The 25,742-nt window shown below is 42.6% G+C and overlaps 1 protein-coding gene across 1 annotated transcript in view; it reads right to left on the reverse strand.

Annotated features, from left to right (window-relative positions):
* RBMS3 (RNA binding motif single stranded interacting protein 3) overlaps positions 1-25,742 on the reverse strand; it is a 1,408,740-nt gene that overhangs the window by 812,699 nt on the left and 570,299 nt on the right. The window contains exon 4 of the mRNA XM_066351336.1: positions 6,699-6,872. Coding sequence (XP_066207433.1) covers positions 6,699-6,872 — 174 coding nt within the window. The remainder of the gene's footprint in view (positions 1-6,698; positions 6,873-25,742) is intronic.

The following is a 25,742-nucleotide window of genomic DNA, read 5'->3' on the forward strand; positions in this document are numbered from 1 at the left end:
GCTCCTATGTATAAGATGCACCTTAATTTGGGGGCCAAAAATTTGAAAAAAAATTATTATATAAAGTTATTGAACTTAAGTTTTATTCATCATAAAATTCATACACCTCCTCATCACTATCAAAACTCCCATCCATTAGCTTGTCCTCATCTATGTCTGAAGACGAATCACTGTCTTCAACAATGAGCACGAAAACAAGCTCGAAAAAGCGGGAATTGCAAGTAAAATAATCTACAACCACTGTCTCAGACCCACTCAGATTTTAGACCCCAAATTTTTTGAAAAAAGGTGTGTCTTCTACATCAGAAAATATGGAAACTCCTGATGGAAGGCAGTTTGTCCCTGGGCTTTGTAAACAAGTTTCTAGAGAGGTAATCTCCTGCAAAACTTGGTCAATGACTAAAAAGGACAGTTCTTTAGCAAGATACTGCTAGCCCTGTCTGTCTTTCTCTGGAAGACTTATTATTAGAAAAAGAAAATCTAGGACCAGGATGCCCACTCTTCCTTGTCTACTTGCCTGCTCTTCTCTTAAAAGAGAGACAAGGTCTTAGCAAAAGCCTCCAGCACCTCCAGGTAGTATCACCTACTGAGCACACACGCATTACATTTTCATTTTCTTTATCTCTACTTTTCTTCAGATATTTTTATTTTGTCTCCACTATTGACTGGGCTCCACCTGGTCACTACCTGTGGTCGTCACAAGCTGTCTTCCACTCAGCATCAACAGGGCAAAAAGGCATATTGAGCTTTCTCATCATTGAAAGAGAAAATAGTACACAAGGTCCTGTCCTCAGCAATGAGGATCAGATAGTCCCCATCCACTTTTCATCCTCTCTTTCTTCCCCTCTCTCTCTATCCCTCTCTCTAGAATCACCCAAATAATAGCATTTCAGGTGTGAGAAGAAAAAGGCACAAGTGAGGAGCAGATGCTGAGAGAGCAGAGTTAGGATGAAGGGCAGCCCAGTGAGTCCCCTTCTTGTATGATGACCCCGGTCTCCAGTCACTAAACGCCTGTCAGTTCATAGGAAGTTGTGGGAAATGTGATGCAGTTCCCCATGTCAAGTCATGATGTGAGCAGGGCGACCATTTGGCTGTTGACAAAAGTATAACATGAAAGATCAAAACCAGCACACTTGTCAGGAAGCTATTTGGAAATTATTAGAATGATTTTGTGAGTGAAATGTGTTACAGAAATATGACAAGGTGAGAAATTGACACACTATTAACTGCCTTAGACAATAATAAGAGTATATTTAATATTGACTTACAATATCAGTTACGTGACTGCACTACTTGAATATTTTGAATATTACTTTTTGCCATTTTATATCCCAAGTCGAAGAGGCTATCTCAGATGCCTGGACATGGTTTTTTCATTTGCCTGATTTCTTCATTTACTGAATGCATTTGATTAAACAGGAGGATAATTTTAATAACTGTTTCTACATTTGTTTTTAAGACTTGTATGAGAATAGTTATCTAGGTGATAGATATCATTTCATTTTAGAGATAAAAATAATGTTTCAGAAAGATCGAACTTATATTAGTGAATGTCAATAATTCTGAGTTGCTATAGGGCAGTGATTTTCAATGTTGTGCCATGGCAGACACATGGAGGGCCGCAAGAATTTGCAAAACATGCAGTATCTGACCATTTAATCAGGGGCACCAACCTCCTTTCCCATAGATTGTCAAATAAAAAAAAAATGACAACAGCCAACAAAACAATAACCATCTGATGCGAATGAATCAAAATCATAGCTATTTCTTTTTGTCAGATCAGCGAAAAATATATTTTTGGATGTGCCGCAGAATTTTTGTAATTAGTTCTCATGTGGAGTGAGATGAAAGAGGTTAAAAAATGTCTGCCAAAGGATATCCGTTTCAGTCTTCTATCACTCAAAATACCCTTCTCACGTTACCTCCCTTAGTGAGAAGTCTCATCAAATTCAGGAAGCCCTAAGTAATTACGTGACAGCTCAGAAGTTAGCCACTGAGCTATTGGGTAGTATGATTGTGGTAGGCTGAACAACAGTCCTCCCGTATGTCCATGACCTCATCTCCAGAACCTGCACAAGTTACTTCGTATGGCAAAAGGAATTTTGCAGATGTTGTCAAGATAAGGATTTTTAGATGAGGAGGTTATCCTGGCTTATTTGGGTAGGCCTTTACATGTAACCCCAAGTGTCTTTATAAGAGACAAGCAGAGAGAGGTTTGACCACAGACTTAGAAGACAGTGTGAAAATGGGAAGAAATGGATTTGAAGACGCTATGCCACTGACCCTGTAGAGCAGGGGTCCCCAAACTACGGCCCGTGGGCCACATGCGGCCATTTATCCAGCCCCCGCCGCACTTCCGGAAGGGGTACCACTTTCATTGGTGGTCAGTGAGAGACGCAAAGCATGGCATCGCTCACATACAGTACTACTTCCAGTGACGTGGGATGCACGCCTCACGGCTCCAGAAGCACGTCACATCACTTGTTACATCTAGCAGTGACAAATATGGAACCGGACATTGACCATCTCATTAGCCAAAAGCAGGCCCGTAGTTCCCATTGAAATACTGGTCAGTTTATTGATTTAAATTTACTTGTTCTTTATTTTAAATATTGTATTTGTTCCCGTTTTGTTTTTTTACTTTAAAATATGTGCAGTGTGCATAGGGATTTGTTCATAGTTTTTTTTAATAGTCTGGCCCTCCGATAGTCTGAGGGACAGTGAACTGGACCCTGTGTAAAAAGTTTGGGGACCCCTGCTGTAGAGGAAAGAAGGGCCCAGGAGCCAAGGTGTGCAAGAAACATACCTCTAGAACCTGGAAAAAGCAAGAAATAGATTCTTGCCAAGGGGTTCCTGGCGGAGTGCAGCCCTGCCCATACCTTGATTTCAGACTCCAAGCTTGGAAACAGTAAGAGTATCAATAACTGCATGTTTTAAGCCTGGGAGTTTGGGGTAATCTGTTACCACAGCCATAGGAGACTGATACAATGTTGCACAGCAAGCAGGGCTCTGAGAAATCCTTACTTGGTCAGCAAGAGGCATAGCTGTATTCTCAGATTTCTACATGCTACCAAGCTCATGTTAACTAAGCAGACATTGGTGGGGTACCTGGATTCCTCAGTCGCAGGGGAATGGAAGCACAAGGGGCCTTTGCATCACATGCACCGACTACACAAACATCACATTGGCCGACGTCCTTGTAACCCCCGGAAATTAGTTACAGAGCTGGAAATCTTCAACCAAACTAGAAACTTAGAGGAAAGGGCCAGAATCACACAATACTGGCAGAACATTTCTAGTTTCATTAAAAGCTACTAAATTATATGACTCAAGAAAAAAAAAACTGGCAATCTAGTCAGACAGGAATTCCGTTTCTGTGGTTTTAACCACAAAACCTCTGTGGATCTTATACTGCATGACAACGATGAAGTCTGCTTCCACATTCTGAAGCCCCAAATATTTCCCTAGTAATTGGTTTGCAATATGGGTCCAAGTAAAAATGAGGAGGTAGTCACCCTTTGGGGATGTTGTCAGCTTAATCCAACTCTCAAAATCCTCCTACACTGAATCTCTGGTCTATTTTCAGATAATATCACTCCTTTTTCAATGTGATAGGAAAGTTAAGTGAGTACAGATCTTGGAGTCAAGAGTTCAATGCCCATCTGATCAGGCATGGAAGGAAAATTTGAAAGAAATGCTTAAATGTTGAAATAATGGAAGCATGCCAAGTAGGCTTAAAATTGATCCTTAGAGTGTCTTTGAAATCAAAAGTACAACACCCATGACTATTTCTTATAGATTTTCTAATCGTTTCCTTCTATTTTTCACACTTGACTCAATTCACTCTCAGCGGTGTGACAAAAGAAGTAACAGCTTCTAGATTTTGAAGTATAAAAAGTGGATAGACATCCTGGAATTATTCCAATGGTTTCCAGGACAGAATAGAATCTATTCTTCATTCCTACCCCTAGACCTAAATCAAGTACCATATAAATACAAGTACTTCTCTAAAGAGCAACCTGCACGTTTGAATTAAATGATTACAAAGAGCTCTATCTGGGGTGCAATAACTGTCCTTAGCATGTAAATAACAACATAGGGATAAGAATAATGTCCGGAGGTCAGACAGTCGACGTGTAAATCTCAGGCCCCACTGCTCGCTGTAACACTTGGAAAGATACTTAATTTGTCTGAGCATTATTTCATTCATATTTTAAATGATAATAATAGCATGAACCTTTTAGGGCTACGTTGAATGTATGTATAGTTTACCCCTCAACAACTCCTGGATTAGAGGCACCCACCACCCATGCGGTTAAAAATCCACACACAATTCAAGTTGGCCCTCTGCATACGTGGACTCCCAACCCAAGGAGAGAATGCGCCACATATAAAATACACAGAAAGATAGTTTGTATAGACCTTAGAAACTGTGCTAAAAAAATGTCAGCTACTTTTAGATGACCTTGAGGTCACTGAGAATATGAATGAAAATATTTCATTAAATTATATTTGTCATGACTAGCTTGACGGATAATGACTGAAGGAAAAGACCAATGAGACATTTTAAATAGTAATCTAATTACTACAGAAAATTGTATTCAAAATATATGTAAGTTGGGTTTTATTTATTATGATTTTTTTATTATTATTATTTTGAACATAAACAAACAAAGGGATATACAGGAAGTCTTCCTCTTACTGCAGAAGTTCAGTCTGTAGTAAGTAGAAGTACCCCTCCAACACACATGCATGCATGTGTATATGTGTATGTGTAAAACTCTCCTAATTTGAACCCCTGGTTCCCTTTCTCTGGTAGAAATTCTGGTTTCTACCAGAAATTTTTAAAGTAGCCAGAGTCGTAAAAGAATTAAATTATGTCCTATAATTTCTTTACTTAAAACACTCCACTGGTTTTCCTACGTATCTAAATAAAATACAAGCTCTTTATTCCAGATTATAAGGGGCCACCGATTCTGGCCTCTGCCTTTCTTTCTGCCCTATCCCTCTCTGTTCTTTCCAGCTAATCTCTAAGCACACTGGCTTTCCCTCTGGGCGATGAACATTCAGGCTCAATTCTGACTCGGGTCCTTCCTGCTGCTTCCTCTGCTGGGAATGTTCTTCCTCCTGAGCTCTGTAGCCTTGTTTCTCTTTCTTATTCAGGTTTCAGATAAAACGTGGCCTCCTCAGTGAGGACTTGGAGGACCATACCATTTAAATAGTCACCCAGTCATTCTCTAACATCTCAACCTATGTTGAGTCTTTGCATAGCATTTAATATGACTGCCTACACTTCTGGTTGGCTTGCTCCTTTTTATTTAGTCCCATGTTTATTTATATAATTACCAGCTTTCTGTTCTCTAGAATAGAAGCTCCGTGAGAGCAAGACTTGGTCTTGTTCGCCCTTGTGCCTCTTCCACCGATAAAAATGCTGGAATATAAAAAAAAAAGCCTAATAATGCTTCATAAATTGTTGTTGAAAGAATAGATGGATAAAAATAAAGAATGGTTATTTAGGTTCTCTTCCCAAGTAGTTTCAAAAATGTTGCTAACATTGGCCTTGCGCGTACATCCTTGTTACATGTCCAATAAAAAGCCAAACGTTTAATTATTGAGTCAAAGGTTGAAATTCTGACAATTATTTCCCAATCACCTTTTCAGAGGTAGGTCAATTTATATTCTGGGTGGATTCTGTGAGTCTTCTCTTAAGTGTTTTTATGATATAATATTGGAAACATATTTCTTAATTTAGAAGCTTGGAACACTTTATAAACCCATAAGCTTGAAATGCAAACTGAACAGCCAACGTGCAGAAGTCCGCATGGGCCTTGTACGTGGCTGAAGAACCCGGGTCTACAATTACTGACAATGGGAGGAAGAACTATGACAAGCATGCATGACTTACTTGCAAAGGTCTCTGACTACCCAGGAGTCCTGTGTTTGGATTTTTTTTTGCAGTAAACAGAGGTCTTCCTAATCAATATTCATTATGATCTTTTTCAAGCATGCGAATGTCATTTGACAACAACAGAAATCTTAGTCATCTTACTGGGACGCCAAAATGCATGACGGCAGAAACAGGCAGTCTATTCTAAAAGGCTCCCAAATTCTGTGATTTTATTTCTCTCCAATAAAGATTGATTTCTCTTGCCCTTAGAGTCATCTACGCCAACAACTTTAGAGTTCTGTGTAGCAGGAACTGGAAAAGACCCTACTGATGGATTTGCATATATATGTGAATAGCTGTTTAACCATAGCAACAAAGCCATTGATGCATGTGGAAACATACAGGCTCCATGTACTTCTCTGTTCCATTTTGAAAGATACCCACTCTCCATGAGAAAAGCAAGGACTAAATTCTAAGCAACAGCCAGGAGGATACCAGAAAATAAAACCAGAGACATAGATACATTCAGCCTCCACACCACCATTCTGAAAATCCTGTCGACCTATCTTACCTAGAGATAACCTTAAATGAAATCAATCTTCAGTGCAGATCATCCAAATGTACACCATTTAAACACATCAGGACACTCCCCATCGCACACCACTGTTACTCAAGAGCAGCATATTCTTGCCTTAGAAGAGGTACAACACTGTGGAAGTTGCCCAGTTAGTAGAGAGACACCCATTCTGGATTCATAATGTACCTGGATAAAACAGCCGACTTTCTAAAGAGAGAAAAACAGGGTACTTACAGCATGGTGTCCAGTGCAGTAGGTGTAGCTGGCGTGGGACTGGTAGTGCAAGCTCGCTCTCGGGAAGGAGTATGTATTCCAGGCTGGTTGGCTACTGTTCCACTGGGAGCTGAAGCCAGGGCTCATGGTCACTCTCGACTTACTAGTTTGATAGGCTCTCACTGTGGAGCTAGACTATCAAAAAAGAAAAAAAAAATGATGTAAAGATAGCTCTGCATAAAACCCAAGTCGGATACACACACACACAACACTCTCTCTCTCTCTCTCTCTCTCTCTCTCACACACACACACACACACACACACACACACTAGCAGCAGCAGCTACAGGCATTCTCTTATATGACCATGGCACAGAACTCAGCCTGTTAAAGGAAATGGCTGATTCCTTAAAAGGAGATATTAAAGGTTGCACTGACGAGGATAAAAGTGTTTTCTCACTATTATAATTTTGACGAGCACAATGGCTCATGGAAATTGATCTTCTTGAACACAGTTTTCTCTAATTGTAACATGCAACTCCATCCTTCAGAAATGAGAGGTGTTTTAGAGGTGACAGCAACAGTAATATTTTCAGTTACATAAATTTCCTTTCGTCGCAGTATTTGCCTTAGACATTTACCATCGGCCTCATCTGAATGCAGTAAGCAAAGATCGGTTGATGATGGTTGCACTGAGGCACAGATTGGTTCCTGACACTGAAAGGTCTTCAAGATCCACAAGTCTATTGCTCTGCTGAGGAGAGACCCGTAGCAATAGGACATACTTTCAATATGTCACCATTCTACTATCTAAAGACGCAAAAACAATGGAGGACTTGAAGTTGTCATTTATCCCAACGGGCCCTACCAATGTAGTTAAAAATAGGGGAATTGGAAAATATCAATCAATTTTCCAAATGTTAAATAAATCTGCTTGTTCATAATTGTATGTAACATAGAATGAACTGAGAACAAAACTTACTGTATCTTCTGTCCTCAGATGACCATGGCGTATAAGGCATAGAATAGTTTCTTTTCAGAGAACACTTTCTATCATCAAATTGCAATAGCCACTTGTCTAAGTCGCACAGTAACTTTCACAATAAATTCTATTTATAAATCTGTGGACACATGCCAACTCAATCACTGGGAAAAAATGTGCTAATCCCATTGCCATTGTATTCAGGAAACATAGTGGGGAAGAAACTTTTATCCCAGATTGTGTTTCCCATTGGGCTAGATTCTGATACCATTAAATACTTAGAGGAACAACTTTTATGATGACAGATTTGAGTATCTTGGGGTAACCAAAAGTAGTAAGGGCTGCAGCAATTCAAAGGCATTAGACCAATTTCTCCTGTAACATCTTTAAAATACTTGAAAGAGAAGAGAAAATTTAAATCAGTAATTTACTGGTAAACAATTTAAAATATTTAAAAAAAAAATTCCAAAAACTGGAAAACACAGCTTTGTTAGGGTAAACAGACTTATTTGATAGCTGTTGCCACTCTCATGCCTATCATCACACTATGCTTGCTTTCCAGGTGTTCAATAGCTCAGTGAGATGTACAGGTACAGCAATACAAAGGTATAAACCAGCCCTGGCCGGTTGGCTCAGCGGTAGAGCATTGGCCTGGCGTGTGGGGGACCCAGGTTCGATTCCCGGCCAGGGCACATAGGAGAAGCGCCCATTTGCTTCTCCACCTCCCCTCCTTCCTCTCTGTCTCTCTCTTCCCCTCCCGCAGCCAAGGCTCCATTGGAGCAAAGATGGCCCGGGCGCTGGGGATGGCTCCTTGGCCTCTGCCCCAGGCGCTAGAGTGGCTCTGGTCGCAGCAGAGCGACGCCCTGGAGGGGCAGAGCATCGCCCCCTGGTGGGCAGAGCTTCTCCCCTGGTGGGCGTGCCGGGTGGATCCCGGTCGGGCGCATGCGGGAGTCTATCTGACTGTCTCTCCCCGTTTCCAGCTTCAGAAAAATACAAAAAAAAAAAAAAAAAAAAAGGTATAAACCTCTGCTTACCTGCCCAGAACAACCCTGTGCTGGAGAAGCAATAGTGGAGGTTTATAACACTAGAATATCTGTGCTTGGTTCAAAGTATGGAAGCCCAGTATTAAAGAAAAAAAAAAACCCTGTTATTTTTGCCACATACACAGTCACTTCAAAGACTAAATAAGTCCACCTAAAAACTACTTTTGGCCCCCAAAGTGTCCTGGTTTTGGCTCTTGGCTCTGCATCTGTGGTCGCTTATCACTCTCAGGAGCTCAGTCGGTTCTATAGGTCGGTCCTTCAAGATTAGAAATGGTTAGGTCCTCTATCTTTAGATTAGCCCAGGGACCTTAAAAGTCTTGAAAACATAGTCAGTGTGAGCACAAGTCAGTTTGTAAACACCCTCCTCATCTCTTAGTTTAATTACATTCCCAAATAGTTTCAGTCTCTCCTCAATGATTTTATTCATCGAGACCTTCTTTATGCAAATTATTTTTTCTCCCATTTGGGCAGAGTTCATGCTCAAGTTATACCTCTTACTTGGTCTTATTCCTGATGCCTCTAGCTGATGACTCTTGCCTTCCCGTTGTCCCATAGCCCTTAGAGTGCAGCTCTCACAGTGCAGCTCCAACACTTTAGCATGTGGTTGTGTTGCTTTCTATTCTTCCCTATATGTGCAGATTCCAGCTCTGCAACTAGACCGAGAGCCTAATGAAGTCAAGGTCATGTATCACCTTCCCGACAGCTCTAGGAGTCATCATCTCCCCTGACCTAGGACAGCATTAACAGGGTTTACCACCATCATTCGGTCATCTTTCCCTTTTACCCCATGACCATTCTGGGGCACATTCTTGTCTTACCTCTTTATCTCTCTTTTTGTTCTCCCTAAATGTGTTCTTTATCAAGGGCTTAATCCTCAATTCTGTGTTCTTCACTCTTTTAACTTTCTTCCTTTGTGATCTTATTCATGACCAAAGCTTTAAGTATTATATCCAAGAAGATGACTCTCAGATGTACTTTAACAGTACAAACTCTTTCCTAAATTCTAGTCCCAAATCTTATTGAACTATCTACTAGATATGAATGTATAACTATCAGTTGCCACAAATGGAACCAGAGTTTAAATTACTGTGGATATAATTAAGTGAATTAATCGATCCACTCTAAAATTTCATCTCCCTTTCCTTTCTTCGTTTCTGATCATGTTAGGACAATATTTTGAAACCAACTGCCTTGATGCTTTAGAACTACTTGGACTCATTTATCTGTGCAACTTTCCATTACCAGTGTTGCCAAAATCTATTGCATCTTTTCAGTAGTTCTTGAATTGATGCTATCTTTTCCATTCCCACAACAACCACCCATTTTTAGGATTTTATTAGTTTATATTCGTCACTAAAACTTCGTTCTACCTTAAGCCTTGACTGATTCTCCACAATGACACTATGTTAGTTTTTTTCTAGAAACTTGCTTTTATTGTGTTACTCCCAGCTGGAGAATGGCTCTCCACTACCCATGAGAAAAAGTCCAAACTTCCTAGTCTTTCATTTGAATCTTTTTAATATGATGCCAACTAACATTGCAAGGCTTAGTTTTTATACATTTCCAAGCTCCAGAGAGATTGCTACTCCAGATACGGTGCATATGTCCGTGCCATTGTTACAATTCATCTACGTCCTCAAATGTCCTCCCCTCCTCTCAGTTCATACTTCAATATCCCCACCTTTTCTAGAAAACCTATTACAACTCTCAGCCACCAGCCCATGGGGCCTTCTGTTTCTATTAGGCACTAACAGTACTGATTTTCTGCCATATGCACTTGGTCCTTTCATCATTTGGGTGGCTACCCAGGAAATCGATGCTGTAACTTCATCAGCATAACTCATTAGTGTATTAATTTGTCTCTCACACAACAATTATTGTGTCCCAACACACATCTTTGGGGACAGGCATCTGAGTTGTGTTTTCCAGAAGAAGATCACAATGCAAGAACTTGAGTACAAGTACCGTATTTTTCGCTCCATAAGCCACATCTGACCATAAGATACACCTGGGTTTTAAGGAGGAAATTAAGAAAATAATATTCTGAACCAAATGGTGTGTTAAAATATTTAATAAAATATACCACAATAGGCCCTGGCAGGTTGGCTCAGTGGTAGAGTGTCGGCCTGGCATGCAGGAGTCCCGGGTTCGATTCCCGGCCAGGGCACACAGGAGAAGCACCCATCTGCTTCTCCACCCCTCCTCCTCTCCTTCCTCTCTGTCTCTCTCTTCCTCTCTGCAGCCGAGGCTCCATTGGAGCAAAGTTGGCCCAGGCGCTGAGGATGGCTCTGTGGCCTCTGCCTCAGACGCTAGAATGGCTCTGGATGCAACAGAGCGGCGCCCCCTGGTGGGCATGCAGGGTGGATCCCGGTCGGGCGCATGTGGGAGTCTGTCTGACTGCCTCCCCATTTCCAGCATTGGAAAAATTAAAAAAAAAAACACACACAAAAAAACATATATATACCCTACCATATATATATATATATATCACAATAATATTTCAACAATGTAAACTCAACAGCAGTATTAACAACCATTAGCACTGTTATTAACAAATGAGAAGAGACTTTAATGTTCAAATACTCTTCTAGTTGTCCGGGAACCCCAGGAACTCATCATCGCTAGTGTCAGAATTTCAGAAGCTCAGACAGATGCCGGGGTTCTGCACACCGCTGTGGCAGGTATGATTACACTCCCGCTGGTGCTCATTTTACATATGTTTACCTGCGCAACGCCCCACAGCAGCTAAAAAAATGAACATTCACTCCATAAGACACATGGGCATTTCCCCTCCACTTTTAAGGGCACAAAAGTATGTCTCATGGAGCAAAAAATACGGTAGTTCTTTTTGGGTGTGATCCAAGAGGAAATCAGTAGAAGAGGAAATCTAACAGAGAAAGGAGAAGCCAATAAGTTTGCTTCATTGACTAAATTATGACTGTGGAGAACTAAGGCTCAGTCCCTTTGAGAAACTCTGGGAGTCACTGCCGAACATGCTTCAGTTATTCTATTCAAAGAGCAAGAAAGTGGGGCTAGATATTTAACCTATGATTCCCATTCACCATTGACTGAGAGCTGTGTCTGAGAGCATTAATTCCCAGGCATTTCTGGCCTACCACACCATAAGCCAAAAGAAAGTTCTTACAGAAAGAGTCCCAGGAGATTGTTGACATGCTCTGGACAAATACATGCCAAGAAGTATGGGCAGAGCATTAATAGCGTGGGCTGTTAACTGGATCATTCCCTGACCTTTCTTGTCCTTGCCTTAGTGCCTTAGGTAACTACATTTTCCTTTTGCAGGACTGAGAGCAGGAGCTCAAAAATATTGGTCAAACTGGCTTCACTTCATTACCATTAAGGACTTGAAAAGACAAAAGGGGTACTGGGATAGTTGATAAGCACGACGAAAAGGTGCTCAACATCGTGAATCACCCAGAAAATATAAATCTATATATATTAAGGTATCAGTTCATACCCGCTAGAATGGCTAAAAGTAAAGAGATTGACAATAGTAAGTGTTGATGAGGTTACAAAGGACCGGGAACTCTCACACATTGTCAATGGTAGGATAAAATGGTATAGACCCTGCTTCATAGTTCCTTATAAAATTAAGCATACTTCCATCTATGACATAGCAATTCTAGCCACAGTTGTTTATATAAAAGAAAATATATTTACACAAAATTAATTTTAAGAATGTATTCAGCAGCCTTATTTGTAATAGTCCCAAACCAGAACTTACTCAAATGTATGTCGACAAGGTAAATGGATTAAACAAATATTAGGACACATTCATGTAATGAGATACTACTTGGCAATAAAATGGAACAAACTTGTAATATATACAACAACATGAATGCATCTCAAGATTCTGATACATAGAAGAAGATCAGGAACAGTAGACTAGATGGATGATTAACATGAGGTTCAAGATGAGAAAAACATACCTAGTAATAAAAATAAAAATGTGTTTGCTGGGGGGAGCTAAGGGAATTGATTAGAAAGGGAAATAAGGTAATTTTCTAGGGTGATGGAAATCAACTTATTTTGGGTGATCATTACCTGAATGCATACATTTGCCAAAACTCATTAGACCGAATGCTTAAGATCTGTGCGTTTTATTGTTCGAATTGTATCTCAAGCAAAGAAAAATGTATAGCCATTGCACAAGGCTGATTCTGAATTTTGCATGTTAATGGAGGGCTTGATGGCTCAGAAAACTGGAGCCCAAAGATCCAGAAGTCCTCATCTTTTAGACCCCATAATTGGCTAATCTGAGTTCCGCTATCTTTTCCCTCCTTGGCACGCCCTCTGAGAGCAATGCCAGGGAGGAGAGCAGAGTCTGAATAAAGAGCTTCCAAATAAGCAAGAGCTGGCAGCATCGTCCAGTGTCTGCCAACGGATCTGGGGGCAGGGCTGTTGGAGCAAGAAGAAATGGAACGCAGCACAGAACGGGGGCCCTGTTACATGCTTCCAGAAATTACACAGCTCCAGGGAACACTTGCTGTTCTCTCTACTTGGTCAGCACTGGCAAACAAAAGGAAGCTAACGGGAGGGGCAGAAGAAACCTACACTAAGAAAAAAAAATGCAATGACGTAGAAGGAAATAACTAACGCTAAGATCTCTAGACACAACTGAATAATTCCACAAGAGAAGATGGAGACATAACCCTTACATGCAACTGACTACCTATCAGACACTGACGTCCTAAGCATCTTATATTTACACTATGATGACTCATCTATTACTCATAACATGTTGATAAGGAAGTTACTATTATTGTCTGCATTTCATAGGTTGAGGAGACCGAAATGAGGTAACAAAATATAAGGGCATCTAATTACTAAGCAGGTCAGGTGATTCAAGCCTAAGCAGGAAACTGTGTAACCCATGCTTTCAGCTCTGCTGTCTTATATTGGCATAGCTGATGTAAGAATTCTAAGATTCTAAGAAAAAGACTGTTTGGGGTGTTATGGGAGAGGAGTGGGCAGAAATCATTATACAAATCTGGAGGGGAGGATCAGTAAAAGTGGATTAGAAAATGAGGAAAGCTCAATATTAATGTATATTATAGGGATCTGTGGTAGAAGGAAAAAGCAGTGGATTCTAATGAGGCTTCTGAGAAGTTGTCAAAATGTCACCCAGAATTTTGCACTGAGAGATGGGAGGCTGGAATGTTTCTAGGCTGATTAAATGCTAACCTCCAGAAAGTGATCACCAGCAGCCCTTCCAAGCTGTGCGTGGACATGGGCGAGTGAGCTCCCTTGGCATCAGGGGAGGCCCTGGGGCAGAAAGTGGGAAGACGCACAGGTAAACTCAGGGAGGATGCTGGCAATGCTTGGCGAACAAGAACTGTCCATGATAACAGCAGTTGAAATCAGCCGAGCCAGAGATGGGGTTGGGGGAACCACCTCTCCACCTCTGTGAGACTGCATACATGGCAGTCATCTTGGTAGCAATGTTCATAGAAACCATGCTGCTGTGTGTCTTTCATGCAGTGTCTCTCTGAATCCTCAGAACCAGCTAATGACATAGGAGCTGTTAGTCACATGGTATTGAAGGAACAGAAACACAAAGAGTTTAGGCAACTCGCCTAAGGATACACAACTAGGAAAGAGACAGAGTTAAGAATTAAACGTTCAATGGATGTAGAGCTACAGTTGATTATATAATTAGCAACAATCACCTCCAAAGAATAAGGCAGGCGTCCCCAAACTATGGCCCGCTGGCCACATGCGGCCCCCTAAGGCCATTTATCCAGCCCCCACCACACTTCCGGAAGGGGCACCTCTTTCACTGGTGGTCAGTGAGAGGAGCATTGTATGTGGCGGCCCTCCAACAATCTGAGGGACAGTGAACTGGCTCCCTGTGTAAAAAGTTTGGGGACCCCTGGAATAAGGCTTAGGAATGAACCATATAATCCACTCTGAAGAATAAATGAAGGGGAAAACCATTACAAGGATACACTAATTTAAATACTTAAGGTCAACAATACAAAAGGGCACAAAATTCTTGTGTGATACAGGCATGAGCAACACCCACTATCAGGGAATAATATCATCATTCATGTTGGTAATCTTGCTATCGTATGATAACGCACTAAAGTTAACTCAAGTTCACTTATTAGTGATGGCACTGTAGCCAACTCCAACTGCCCACATTTGTCTCCTATAAAAAGCTGTCCAATGAAGCCTCCTCGGCAGGAAGATATTACAAGATGATTCGAGAAATACAGTCAATAAATTTATACTAAAATTAGTTTATGTATATTCCATTGGCAAGCAAAAATACTGCTAAAGTTAGTCTTAAGGAGAATTTATAACCTTCTTAATAAATACTATTAAAATGTATGGAATATATTGCATGTACAGGACTAACAGAGCAGAGACTGCTATAATAAGTATTGTGGTAAGCTTGTTTTAGCAGCCCCATTGCTTTTCCCATAACCCCTACTAAATATAGCATATGCCTATACAGACCTGGTTATTTCGGGTGACCTCCTCACGATCCAACCTGGGCCAATCAAATGACTTCCCTTGAAAATAGGGAATTGCCATTCAATGACTCATAAATCTCCACTGGGCACTGTAACTAAGAGGTGATGTAAAGGAAGAACTGAGGTTTATTAATTTTTTTTTTTTTTGTATTTTTCTGAAGCTAGAAACCGGGAGAGACAGTCAGACAGACTCCCATATGTGCCCGACCGGGATCCACCCGGCACGCCCACCAGGGGGCGACGCTCTGCCCACCAGGGGGCGATGCTCTGCCCCTCTGGGGCGTCGCTCTGTCGCGACCAGAGCCACTCTAGCGCCTGAGGCAGAGGCCAAGGAGCCATCCCCAGCGCCTGGGCCATCTTTGCTCCAATGGAGCCTTGGCTGCGGGAGGGGAAGAGAAAGAGAGGAAGGAGAGGGGGACGGGTGGAGAAGCAAATGGGCGCTTCTCCTGTGTGCCCTGGCCGGGAATCGAACCTGGGACTTCCACACGCCAGGCCGACGCTCTACCACTGAGCCAACCGGCCAGGGCCAGGAAGAACTGAGGTTTAGTTGCACAAATGTAGAAACAAGAAAAGCCCATCTCAAAAAGAGGTGAGTGGTATAAAAATGAGAGTAAAAGGGGAGGGGAGAAAGTATAGATAGCAGCAGACACGAGAGACGCCTGCCTGAAGGAAATAGAAGGAACCTTTCAGATCTGGATGACTTTTATAGTTTTTGGCTCCAGTCTCTTAACAATAGGCGGCTGCACTCCTGACCCTGGGCTCCATAAGATATTCCTGAATCCAGATACTGAATCCTTCCTGCCCGCTTAGGTGATCTGGAGAATACACTGCAATGGAATGACCACTGATCGTGCAAAGTGAGGGAGCAGACGTGCAGGAAGAAGCAGAGGGGAGAGACTATGTGGGGGAGGTGCGCAGAGAAACCAGGGCCTTTCTGGTTCCCATCAAACCAGTCACATGTTTCCTGGGAATCCTGGGACCCATTCCAGTGATTTCCCCTTTGCCTTCCCTCGCTTGAACGGATTTCTCTACCTAGCAACCAAATGGTTTCTCTTTGTTCGTGTGCCTTCATCTTCACCTGTAAAATGTATTTTCTGTTCTTCTCCTTAGGCTTTTTATCATTTATTTATTTATTTATTGTTTTGTGTGACAGAGACAGAGAGACAGAGAGAGGGACAGACAGACAGAAAGGGAGAGAGATGAGAAGCATCAATTCCTCGTTGCGGCACCTTAGTTGTTCATTGATTGTTTTCTCACATTTGCCTTAACCAGGGAGCTACAGCAGAGCGAGTGACCCCTTGCTCGAGCCAGCAACCTTGGGCTCAAGCTGGTGAGCCTTGTTCAAACCAGATGGCGACCTCGGGGTTTCAAACCTGGGTCTTCAGTATCCCAGTCCAATGCTCTATCCACTGTGACACTGCCTGGTCAGGCTAAGCTTTTTAGATCAGCATTTCCAATTGACATTAGAGATTCAGTGACCCATCATTGAAGACTTTAAAGTTGTTTCAGTTCTGAAGCATGAATCATGTAAGTAAAGATGAGAAGCGTGAACTAAACATTACACATAAATGATGACATTCTGGGTCAAGCCATTAGCGTAAAACACAGCAAAGTACACAGGTAAAAGATCAGTCATCAGGTTGTTAAAGATTTGATTAGAAATATAAAAAATCCAGCTTCTACTCCTAAAAGCACTGTTTACTGTTGTAAAAGGTATCCACATCTGTATTTTTTTTTATTATTCTCTTTTCTTCCCATCATTAAATTTATTTTTAGTATCACATTACAAATATTGTGATATGGGCCTGACCTGCGGTGGCACAGGGGATAAAGCATCAATCTGGAATGCTAAGGTCACTGGTTCAAAACCCTGGGCTTGCCTGGTCAAGGCATATACAACAAGCAAGCAATGAACAACTAAAGTGAAGCAACTATGAGTTGATACTTCTTGCTCCCCACTCCTCTGTAAAATCAATAAATAAAATCTTTTAGAAATGTAAAAAAGATCTATTGTGATATTAGAGAATTAGAAATGTTTATACACACATAAACAGGTGCACAGACAGACCCGTGCACATACATGCCCATGCATACATATGCACACGCACATACATTTCTTAAGTACCTACAATGCACTTTTTGGTACACAAATGTCAACATGGAGTTCACAGAGAGGCTAAATGACTTCCTGTGTGTGTTTATTTCCATACTGCCCATGAGGAAGTCTAAAAAGAATAGTTCCTACCCAACAGCTCTCAGAGTTTCAATAGGTTTTTCAAAGTTCGCTCCCCACCCCGTGCCCCAAGCAAAGGATCCCTGCTGTGTAGTTTCTAAAGATTTCACTCAGAACCAGCTGAAAACAGAGCCTGAAGGGTCAGTAAAACCCACAGCAAACCTCTCTTTGCACCCTCTGTGGGACAAGTGGCGACTTTGTTCGTTTTCAAAGGCCTGAGAGAGGAGGGAGGGAGAGGCAGAGAGAGGAGAGAGAGAGAGAGAGAGAGAGAGAGAGAGAGAGAAACTGACCCTATGGTATAAGAAGCTTCTTTCAAATAAATCCTTTTAAATGGATCTAAATCATGACATTCAAAATGAAGGAGACTACACAAGGAGATGGGGAGAAACATCTAAGTTCTGACACCCGTTGCCCAGAGGAACAGAAAAAAGTCTTCTCTCTTCTGGCTGACCTATGATCATTTGTAACATTCCTCAGAGACGGGTCTCTGGCTTGGGCTCTGCAGATCCACTTCCGTGAGGAAAAGGAGGCTTTGAGGGGTGGTATGTTTATTGTTACTCCTCTGACACGGGACTCTCTTATTCTTTTTTTCTAGTATTTCTCTCTCAGTGACTTGTGAATATAAAGCATCGGAGTGAGCTTTTCTTATCAGAGGCCCTTTTTATAAAGTAATCATAAAACATGGTGCTTTCTGGCATTTAAGTCTACTGTTACTGGCTAGCTTCAAAACGTCAAACAGTGGGATGTGAGGAGACATTCTGCAGGCTCTGCGGACACGGGTTAGGGCTCTCGCCAGCCACTCCAGGGCCTTCCCAGCCCCCACTGAAGACTAGCCCTCCACCAGCCAGATTACACTGGGTGACTCCCCCACTCACTAGTATTTGATTGGACCAGGTTGTCACCAGACCCACTCTGATTGATCAGGTGCCCTCTCCTGGCCACTGGGCACTGCCACTGAGCCACTAGTAATCCTCTGTTAGGAAAGAGTAAAAGGAAGCTCTGTCCTCAATTAAGAACTAATTATTATAATGATTCATAGTGCTTTGGAGACTGGAAGGAAGGTTTCTGGCATGAATGTGAATGGAAAGGCACTTTAACATTGTCTCAGTTTCTTTTTTTTAAATTTTTTAATTTTTTTATTTTTCTGAAGCTGGAAACGGGGAGAGACAGTCAGACAGACTCCCGCATGCGCCCAACCGGGATCCACCCGGCACGCCCACCAGGGGGCGATGCTCTGCCCCTCCAAGGCGTCGCTCTGCCGCGACCAGAGCCACTCTAGCGCCTGGGGCAGAGGCCAAGGAGCCATCCCCAGCGCCCGGGCCATCCTCGCTCCAATGGAGCCTTGGCTGCAGGAGGGGAAGAGAGAGACAGAGAGGAAGGAGGGGGGGGGGGTGGAGAAGCAAATGGGCGCTTCTCCTGTGTGCCCTGGCCAGGAATCGAACCCGGGTCCCCCTCACGCCAGGCCGATGCTCCACCGCTGAGCCAACCGGCCAGGGCCTCAGTTTCTTCTATATACTTATCTGGGAAAGGATCAGCTCACTCAAAGCTCAGGGCTCTGCTCGCTCCCAACTCTGTAACTTTGGTCAAATCCTTGCCCCTTAGGATGCTAGCAGGACCGTGCAAGTTTTCCCAGGATTCAGAGTGCTATTATAAGGACTGTACTTTGTTTTTAATTTCTTCCCACATCACCTCAACTTTTGTTTGTCCCCTATTTGACAGAGTCGTCATGGACCAGGGTTACGACTACACCTGCTGGAAACAGCGATGATTTCTAAGCAAGAAACTAAATCATGACGTTCAAAATGAAGGAGGCCGCACAAGACGATGGGGACCAACAGCTACGTTCTTACACCCATTGCTCAAGAGGAACAGAAGACCTTTCTGAACCCTTACGTCAGAGCTCCTAAGAGCCCGAGGGAGCAGAATGTGCCTTGGCCCCATCCAGTATCCTTGGGGCTAACAGGGGACGGAGCTGTATGCCTGCGGCACAAACTGCCCACTCGTTCTGCACCTGTGTAAGCTTCCCAGGCCTACGGAGAGTGAACTGTTGCTAGACTAGTGGCTGGGTTAGAAATGCTGCCTGCAATCTGGACCAGCACAATGATTGAACCTGATGTCCTTCCCAAAGGTGGAAGAGTTTGGGTATAAATGGAGAGTAAAAGGAATAGTAGCTGAGGGTCAAAGAATGGATTAATGGTCAGATAAAGAGGGAATGCCAAAATTAGGTAATAATACACACACACACATACACACACCACACATACACACACACCACAGACACACACACCATACACACACCACACATACACACACACCACAGACACACACACCATACACACACCACACATACACACACCACACATACACACACCACACATACACACACACCATACACACACCACAGACACACACACCACAGACACACACACACCACACACCACACATACACACACCACACACACCACACACACACCACAGACACATACACACCACAGACACACACACCACAGACACACACACACCACACACACCACAGACACACACACCACACAGACACACACACCACACATACATATACCACACACACACCACAGACACACACACACCACACACACCACACAGACACACACACCACACACACACCACACACACACCACAGACACACACCACAGACACACACACACCACAGACACACACACCACAGACACAGACACACACACCACACATACATATACCACACACACACCACACATACACACACCACACATACATATACCACACACACACCACAGACACACACACACCACACATACATATACCACACACACACACCACAGACACACACACTACAGACACACACCACACTTACACACACACCACAGACACACACACCACATACACACACCACAGATACACACCACACTTACACACACACCACAGACATACCACATACACACACCACATATACACACACCCCACAGACACACACACCACACTTACACACACAAACCACATACACACACCACAGACACATACACACCACACACACCACACATACACACACCCCACATACACACACCACAGACACACAGACATACACACACCACAGACACACATACACACACACACAAAGGTTCAGAGCAAGAGATGCTATTGTCTCTCAGCTCAATTACAACAGATGCCTGAAAGCATGAAGACATGTTTGCCGAGGCCACTCTTGCTTTTTGGAAGCTGATAAGCTCAAATGAATGCCTGCAAACCTCAGTGGCCTTGCTCGGGACACATTGTTACATGATACGGTATTGACTGAACTAATAATTAATGATTGAATGGGATTCTAACCATGTTCCAGTATCTTTTGAAGTGTATGTTATTTTACTATAAAGGGACTGTGGCCAGAGACCAGGGGGCAAGGTGTGAATTTTCAAATAGGAAAAAAATATATATATCAATATATAAATTATATCTATCTATATCTATCTATATCTATCTATATTTATATTTATATTTATATTTATATTTATATTTATATTTATATTTATATTTATATTTATATTTATATTTATATTTATATTTATATTTATATTTATGGTGCCGAGATTCTAAGTCCCTTAGAGTTTTCTGGGTGATAGGAGTGTCTTTTGTTTTAACGAGTTGACTCTTGGTGAGCCCCTGGATGGGGCTGGTCATCAGAAAGACCAAGCCATGATTGGAAGATGAGAATTTATAGCCCTTTTCCCAATTCTCTGCAAAAGGAAGAGGGGTTATAAATATACTAATATTTGATCACACCTATATGACGTTGTCTCCATTACAATCCCCAAAGTAAGGAGCTTGGGTCAGCAAGCTTCTAGACTGGTGAACGTATAGAAGTTCCCAGAGGGAGAATGGGAGACTCGGACCCCTTCCCACATACCTTGCCCTGCACAGCTCTTTCCGCTGGATGTTCATCACCGTCCTGTATCATACCCTCTCAGGAGAAACCAGTAATCTAGTAAGCAAACAGTTTTTCCTGAGTTCCATGAGCTGCTCTAGCAAATCATCCCCAAGGAGGAGGCTATGGGACCATGCAGGGGTCCCCAAACTTTTTACACAGGGGGCCAGTTCACTGTCCCTCAGACCGTTGGGGGGGCCGCCACATACAGTGCTCCTCTCACTGACCACCAGTGAAAGAGGTGCCCCTTTCCGGAAGTGCAGCGGGAGCTGTATAAATGGTTTCAGGTGGCCACATGCGGCCCGCGGGCCGTAGTTTGGGGATGCCTGATTGTGTCAGAAGCCTGGTGCTAAGCTAGACTCGAGATGGGCCTCTGAAGTGTATGTGGTGACAAGGGAGGTGGGGGGATGAAGGGGAAGTCTCGTAGGGCTGAGCCCGTAACCTGTGCCATCTGACCCTGTCTCCAGGAAGACGCTGTCAGAATGGAGTCCAATTTTAGGACACCTCGCGGGTGTCGCAGAATTACCGTACTTGGAGTGGGAAACCCCTCCACACACTGATGCCCAGTGTCAGAAGCGGAGTGTGCTGGATACGTAGCAAAGGGGACGCAGACCCCTGTGTTTGTTCCTCCTCCACCTTTCCGAGTCTGTTTCCCTTACTGGACACTTGGACTAATCACAGAACTGACCTCACCTCAGGGTCATTAGGATTAAATAAATTAATAAAACATTTCATAGAGTGTCTCATACTCATTTGATGACACTAACAGCTATTATTGAAATAAAACACTACTATTCAAAACACACACACACACACCTTTAAAACTAGAATTTACGAAAGCCTTTTTTCCTTCCTTCTTTTTCATTTTCCTTCCCTTTACCTTCTTTTCCTCCAACCTCTCTTCCTCCCTCCCTTCCTTTTACCCTTCCTCTCTTTTCTCTGAAATGAAAAAAAGCCAAAAACCTAGCAGAGGCCAATTTCTTTACATTTAACCATTGATTCTAACACTTGCTTTGCTTTTCCACACCACAAGTCACTGTGCAGCTCATTGCTCGCTCGCTGCGCACTCAGCGAGCCCAGCACACTCTGCTCCTGCCTGTAGGAGGTTCAAGTCACACACGACAGCCCCGGAGGACACTCCCGCAGCCCCCGAGTGACCGACACTGGAATGGGCTGATTCCCTAAAATGAAATTAGCCTATAAAAATGACAATAAGATAAATGGAAAATGATTCTAACAAATCGTTTCATGTCAAGAGGTAAGATTTTTTATTTTCTGTTTTATTTTTAAGAGGAATTTCAATGCTAGACCATGAGTGATGCTGGGGCAGGAGATAAAAATCTTCTAATCTCTGCTACTGGAACCATACCTAACACACATGGGTGTTCCGAATAAATCATCCACCCATTCACTCATTCATTCCACTCTTACTTAATGAGGGCCTTCAACAGGCCAGGTCTTTTATAGAAGCTGGGACAACAACCAGGAGAGAGAGAAAAAATAATAGAGATGAATAATTATCAAGGAGGACAAGCATTGAATACGCACATAAATGGTGACATAATTACTTTAGTAGGGAAATACATAGTAAATGAGAATATAGAGCCGGGGCCCCGACCACAAGGTGGCTGCAGGCAAGGAGGGCGCAAAGCAAGGTGCGCACACTGCAGGGTGTGAATCAGAAGTGATACTTAAAATAGTCTCCCAAAGAGAGGGAGGAGTGCTCCAGACAAAGAGAGGATGGACCTACGGAGAGAGCAGCTGGTTATGTGAAGGTTTAGGGAGCACAGTTCCTATAAGAAGTTCACTGTGTCAAGAATTAAGGGTGAGGCCTGACCAGGCAGTGGTGCAGTGGATAGAGTGTCAGACTGGGATGCGGCAGACCCAGGTTCAAAACCCCGAGGTCACCAGCTTGAGTGCAGGGTTACTGGCTTGAGCGAGTGATCACAGACATGACCCAATGGCCACTGACTTGAGCCCAAAGGTCACTGGTTTGGAGCCCAAGGTTGCTGGCTTGAGTCCAAGGTCATTGGCTTGAGCAAGGGGTCATTTACTCTGCTGTAGACCCCATCTCCCATCAAGGCACATATGAGAAAGCAATCACTGAACTACTAAGGAGCTGCAATGAAGAATTGATGTTTCTCATTTCTCTCCCTTCCTGTCTGTCTATCCCTATCTGTCCCTCTCTCTGTCTCTCTCTTTCTCTGTCACACAAAAAGAGTTAAGGGCAAAGATCAGGTTCCCAAGGGTTGTTCTTCAGGGAAAAAAAGGCTCAAGGAACTGGGGGTAAAATAATAATAAACTTGGAGAGGTAGTGGGGGCACATGTCCAGAAGGATTTTAGGAGTTCATATTTTCACCCAAGAACAAAGAAAGGGTAATCAGTGAAATATTTTATCAGTTGGGCAAGTGATTGTATTTAATAGCAGATACTGGGAAGTCTCTGGAAATGTGATGGGGCAAAGTCAGACCAAAGGGTAGAGAATCTGATATTAGGAAAGGTATTCAGTGGTACAGACAAGAGGTGACAGTGGCCTGAATCAACATGAGTGCAAATAGATAGAGCTGAGATATATTTAGGAGGGGCTGCCATTAGGACCCATGGGGAGGCAGGAAAGATGTGAAGCATCATAGATGATTCCCAGGTGATATATGACACCGCCATTCATTAATCTAGGGAACACAGAAAAATGACCGTCATTATGAGGTAGGAGGGTGTGAAAGATAATAAATGCAACTGTGAACATATTGAAGCTGAGATGTCTCTGTGTCTGCTACGCAGAGGGGACTATGGATTTGGCATTCAGCAGAACACTCTGGGCTAGAAACTTAGGATTCATCGACTAAAACCATGCAAATGGACTGAGTTAAAAAGGTAGAAAGCTTAAGGCTATGACCAAAGATATTAGTATACGCTTAAGGTGATGAGCTAATTCAATTAGGCCCAGTATCCAAAAGATGAAATTCCCACAGGGCAAAGACATAGGGGTGGCTTATTAGTGGAAAAATTCTATAAAATTACTGTTGCATGCTGCAGAGTGTGGCCAAGTACCAGCAGTGGTTTGCCCTTGGCATCAAGCTTATTCTAATATTAGTACCACTTACAGAGTCCCTACTTCAAAGGACGTGGACCATGGGGAGTTTTCATTCTAAAGCAAACAATATAGTTTCGACCTGCCGTGAAAAATCATCAAGAGATTGAAACACCGAACTGGATGTCAGAGAATTGAGGGTAGAGTAAGAATTGAATCTTAGTAGAAAACAATACAATAAAATGGTAATCATCACCCAAGAACTGCCTTAACCACTTGATAGTTTCATTTTTATTTTCTCCAGGAAATCCTGCCAGAAATTATGTCTTCTCAACATTGTTCCAACTTACACTGTAGTGTAGAATGTCATCATGCATTTGTTATACAGTATTTCATCATCTAATTAAGTTACATGTATTCATTGCTACCTTACTATGTTCAAGGTACTCTGTCTGCTAGGTTCAACAAAGGCACCAGGAACTGATAGAATCTCATCCTAATTAAACTTTCTATCTACTACAATACATCAGTGGATACTCAGAAAAAGTATCCACATTTAAAAAAAAATGTGTTTACTAACCTCTTGGAATAGAAATCATACTAAATTTTTAAATGCTTTACTGAAATGTGAGCTCTTTGCTAAATTCGTATCCGTGACCAAACTGCAACGTGAATATCGGCGCATTTATAACGAAGCGCCACTACATGGGAATAACATTATTCGGTGGGATAAGCAGTTGTAGGAAACCGGCAGTTTGGTGGAGAAGCCCCGTTCTGGTAGGCCATCAGTCAGTGACGAGTCTGTAGAGGCTATATGGGATAGCTACCTAGGGAGTCCTAAAAAATCTGTGCGTGAGCCCACATCGAACTGCACTGAATAGGTATGAAACTGGGAGAGTTTTCCTTTTATTTGGTGCAGATTTCACATTTCTGCGGACTTATCCAATTTGTTGTCCTTCAGCTGATGTTAATTGTTCTTTTATCTTTATTATCAAATAATTTTGTAACATATCTTTCATATTTGTTGTATGGGCCACAGGTATAGCTAAGTTCAAAAGTGCTAGAATATGTGTTTGTGCAAGAATTTATATCTTACCCTGTTACACACACCACCACCACCACCACCATCTTTTAGATTAGGAAGTTGGCAAAGTTTTTCTGTAAAGGGCCAGATAGTAAATATTTTAGTCTTTGTGGCCCATACAGACTTGGTGGCAATCATTCAACTCTGCCATTATAAGGCAAAGTGGCCATCAACAATCTGTCAATGAATACGCCTGGATGAGTGCCAATAAAATTTTATTTGCAAAATCAGGCAATGGCCAGGATTTGGCTTGTAGGAGTTT

Source organism: Saccopteryx leptura, chromosome 10 (genome assembly GCF_036850995.1).
Source record: "Saccopteryx leptura isolate mSacLep1 chromosome 10, mSacLep1_pri_phased_curated, whole genome shotgun sequence".
Classification (NCBI taxonomy): Eukaryota; Metazoa; Chordata; class Mammalia; order Chiroptera; family Emballonuridae; genus Saccopteryx; species Saccopteryx leptura.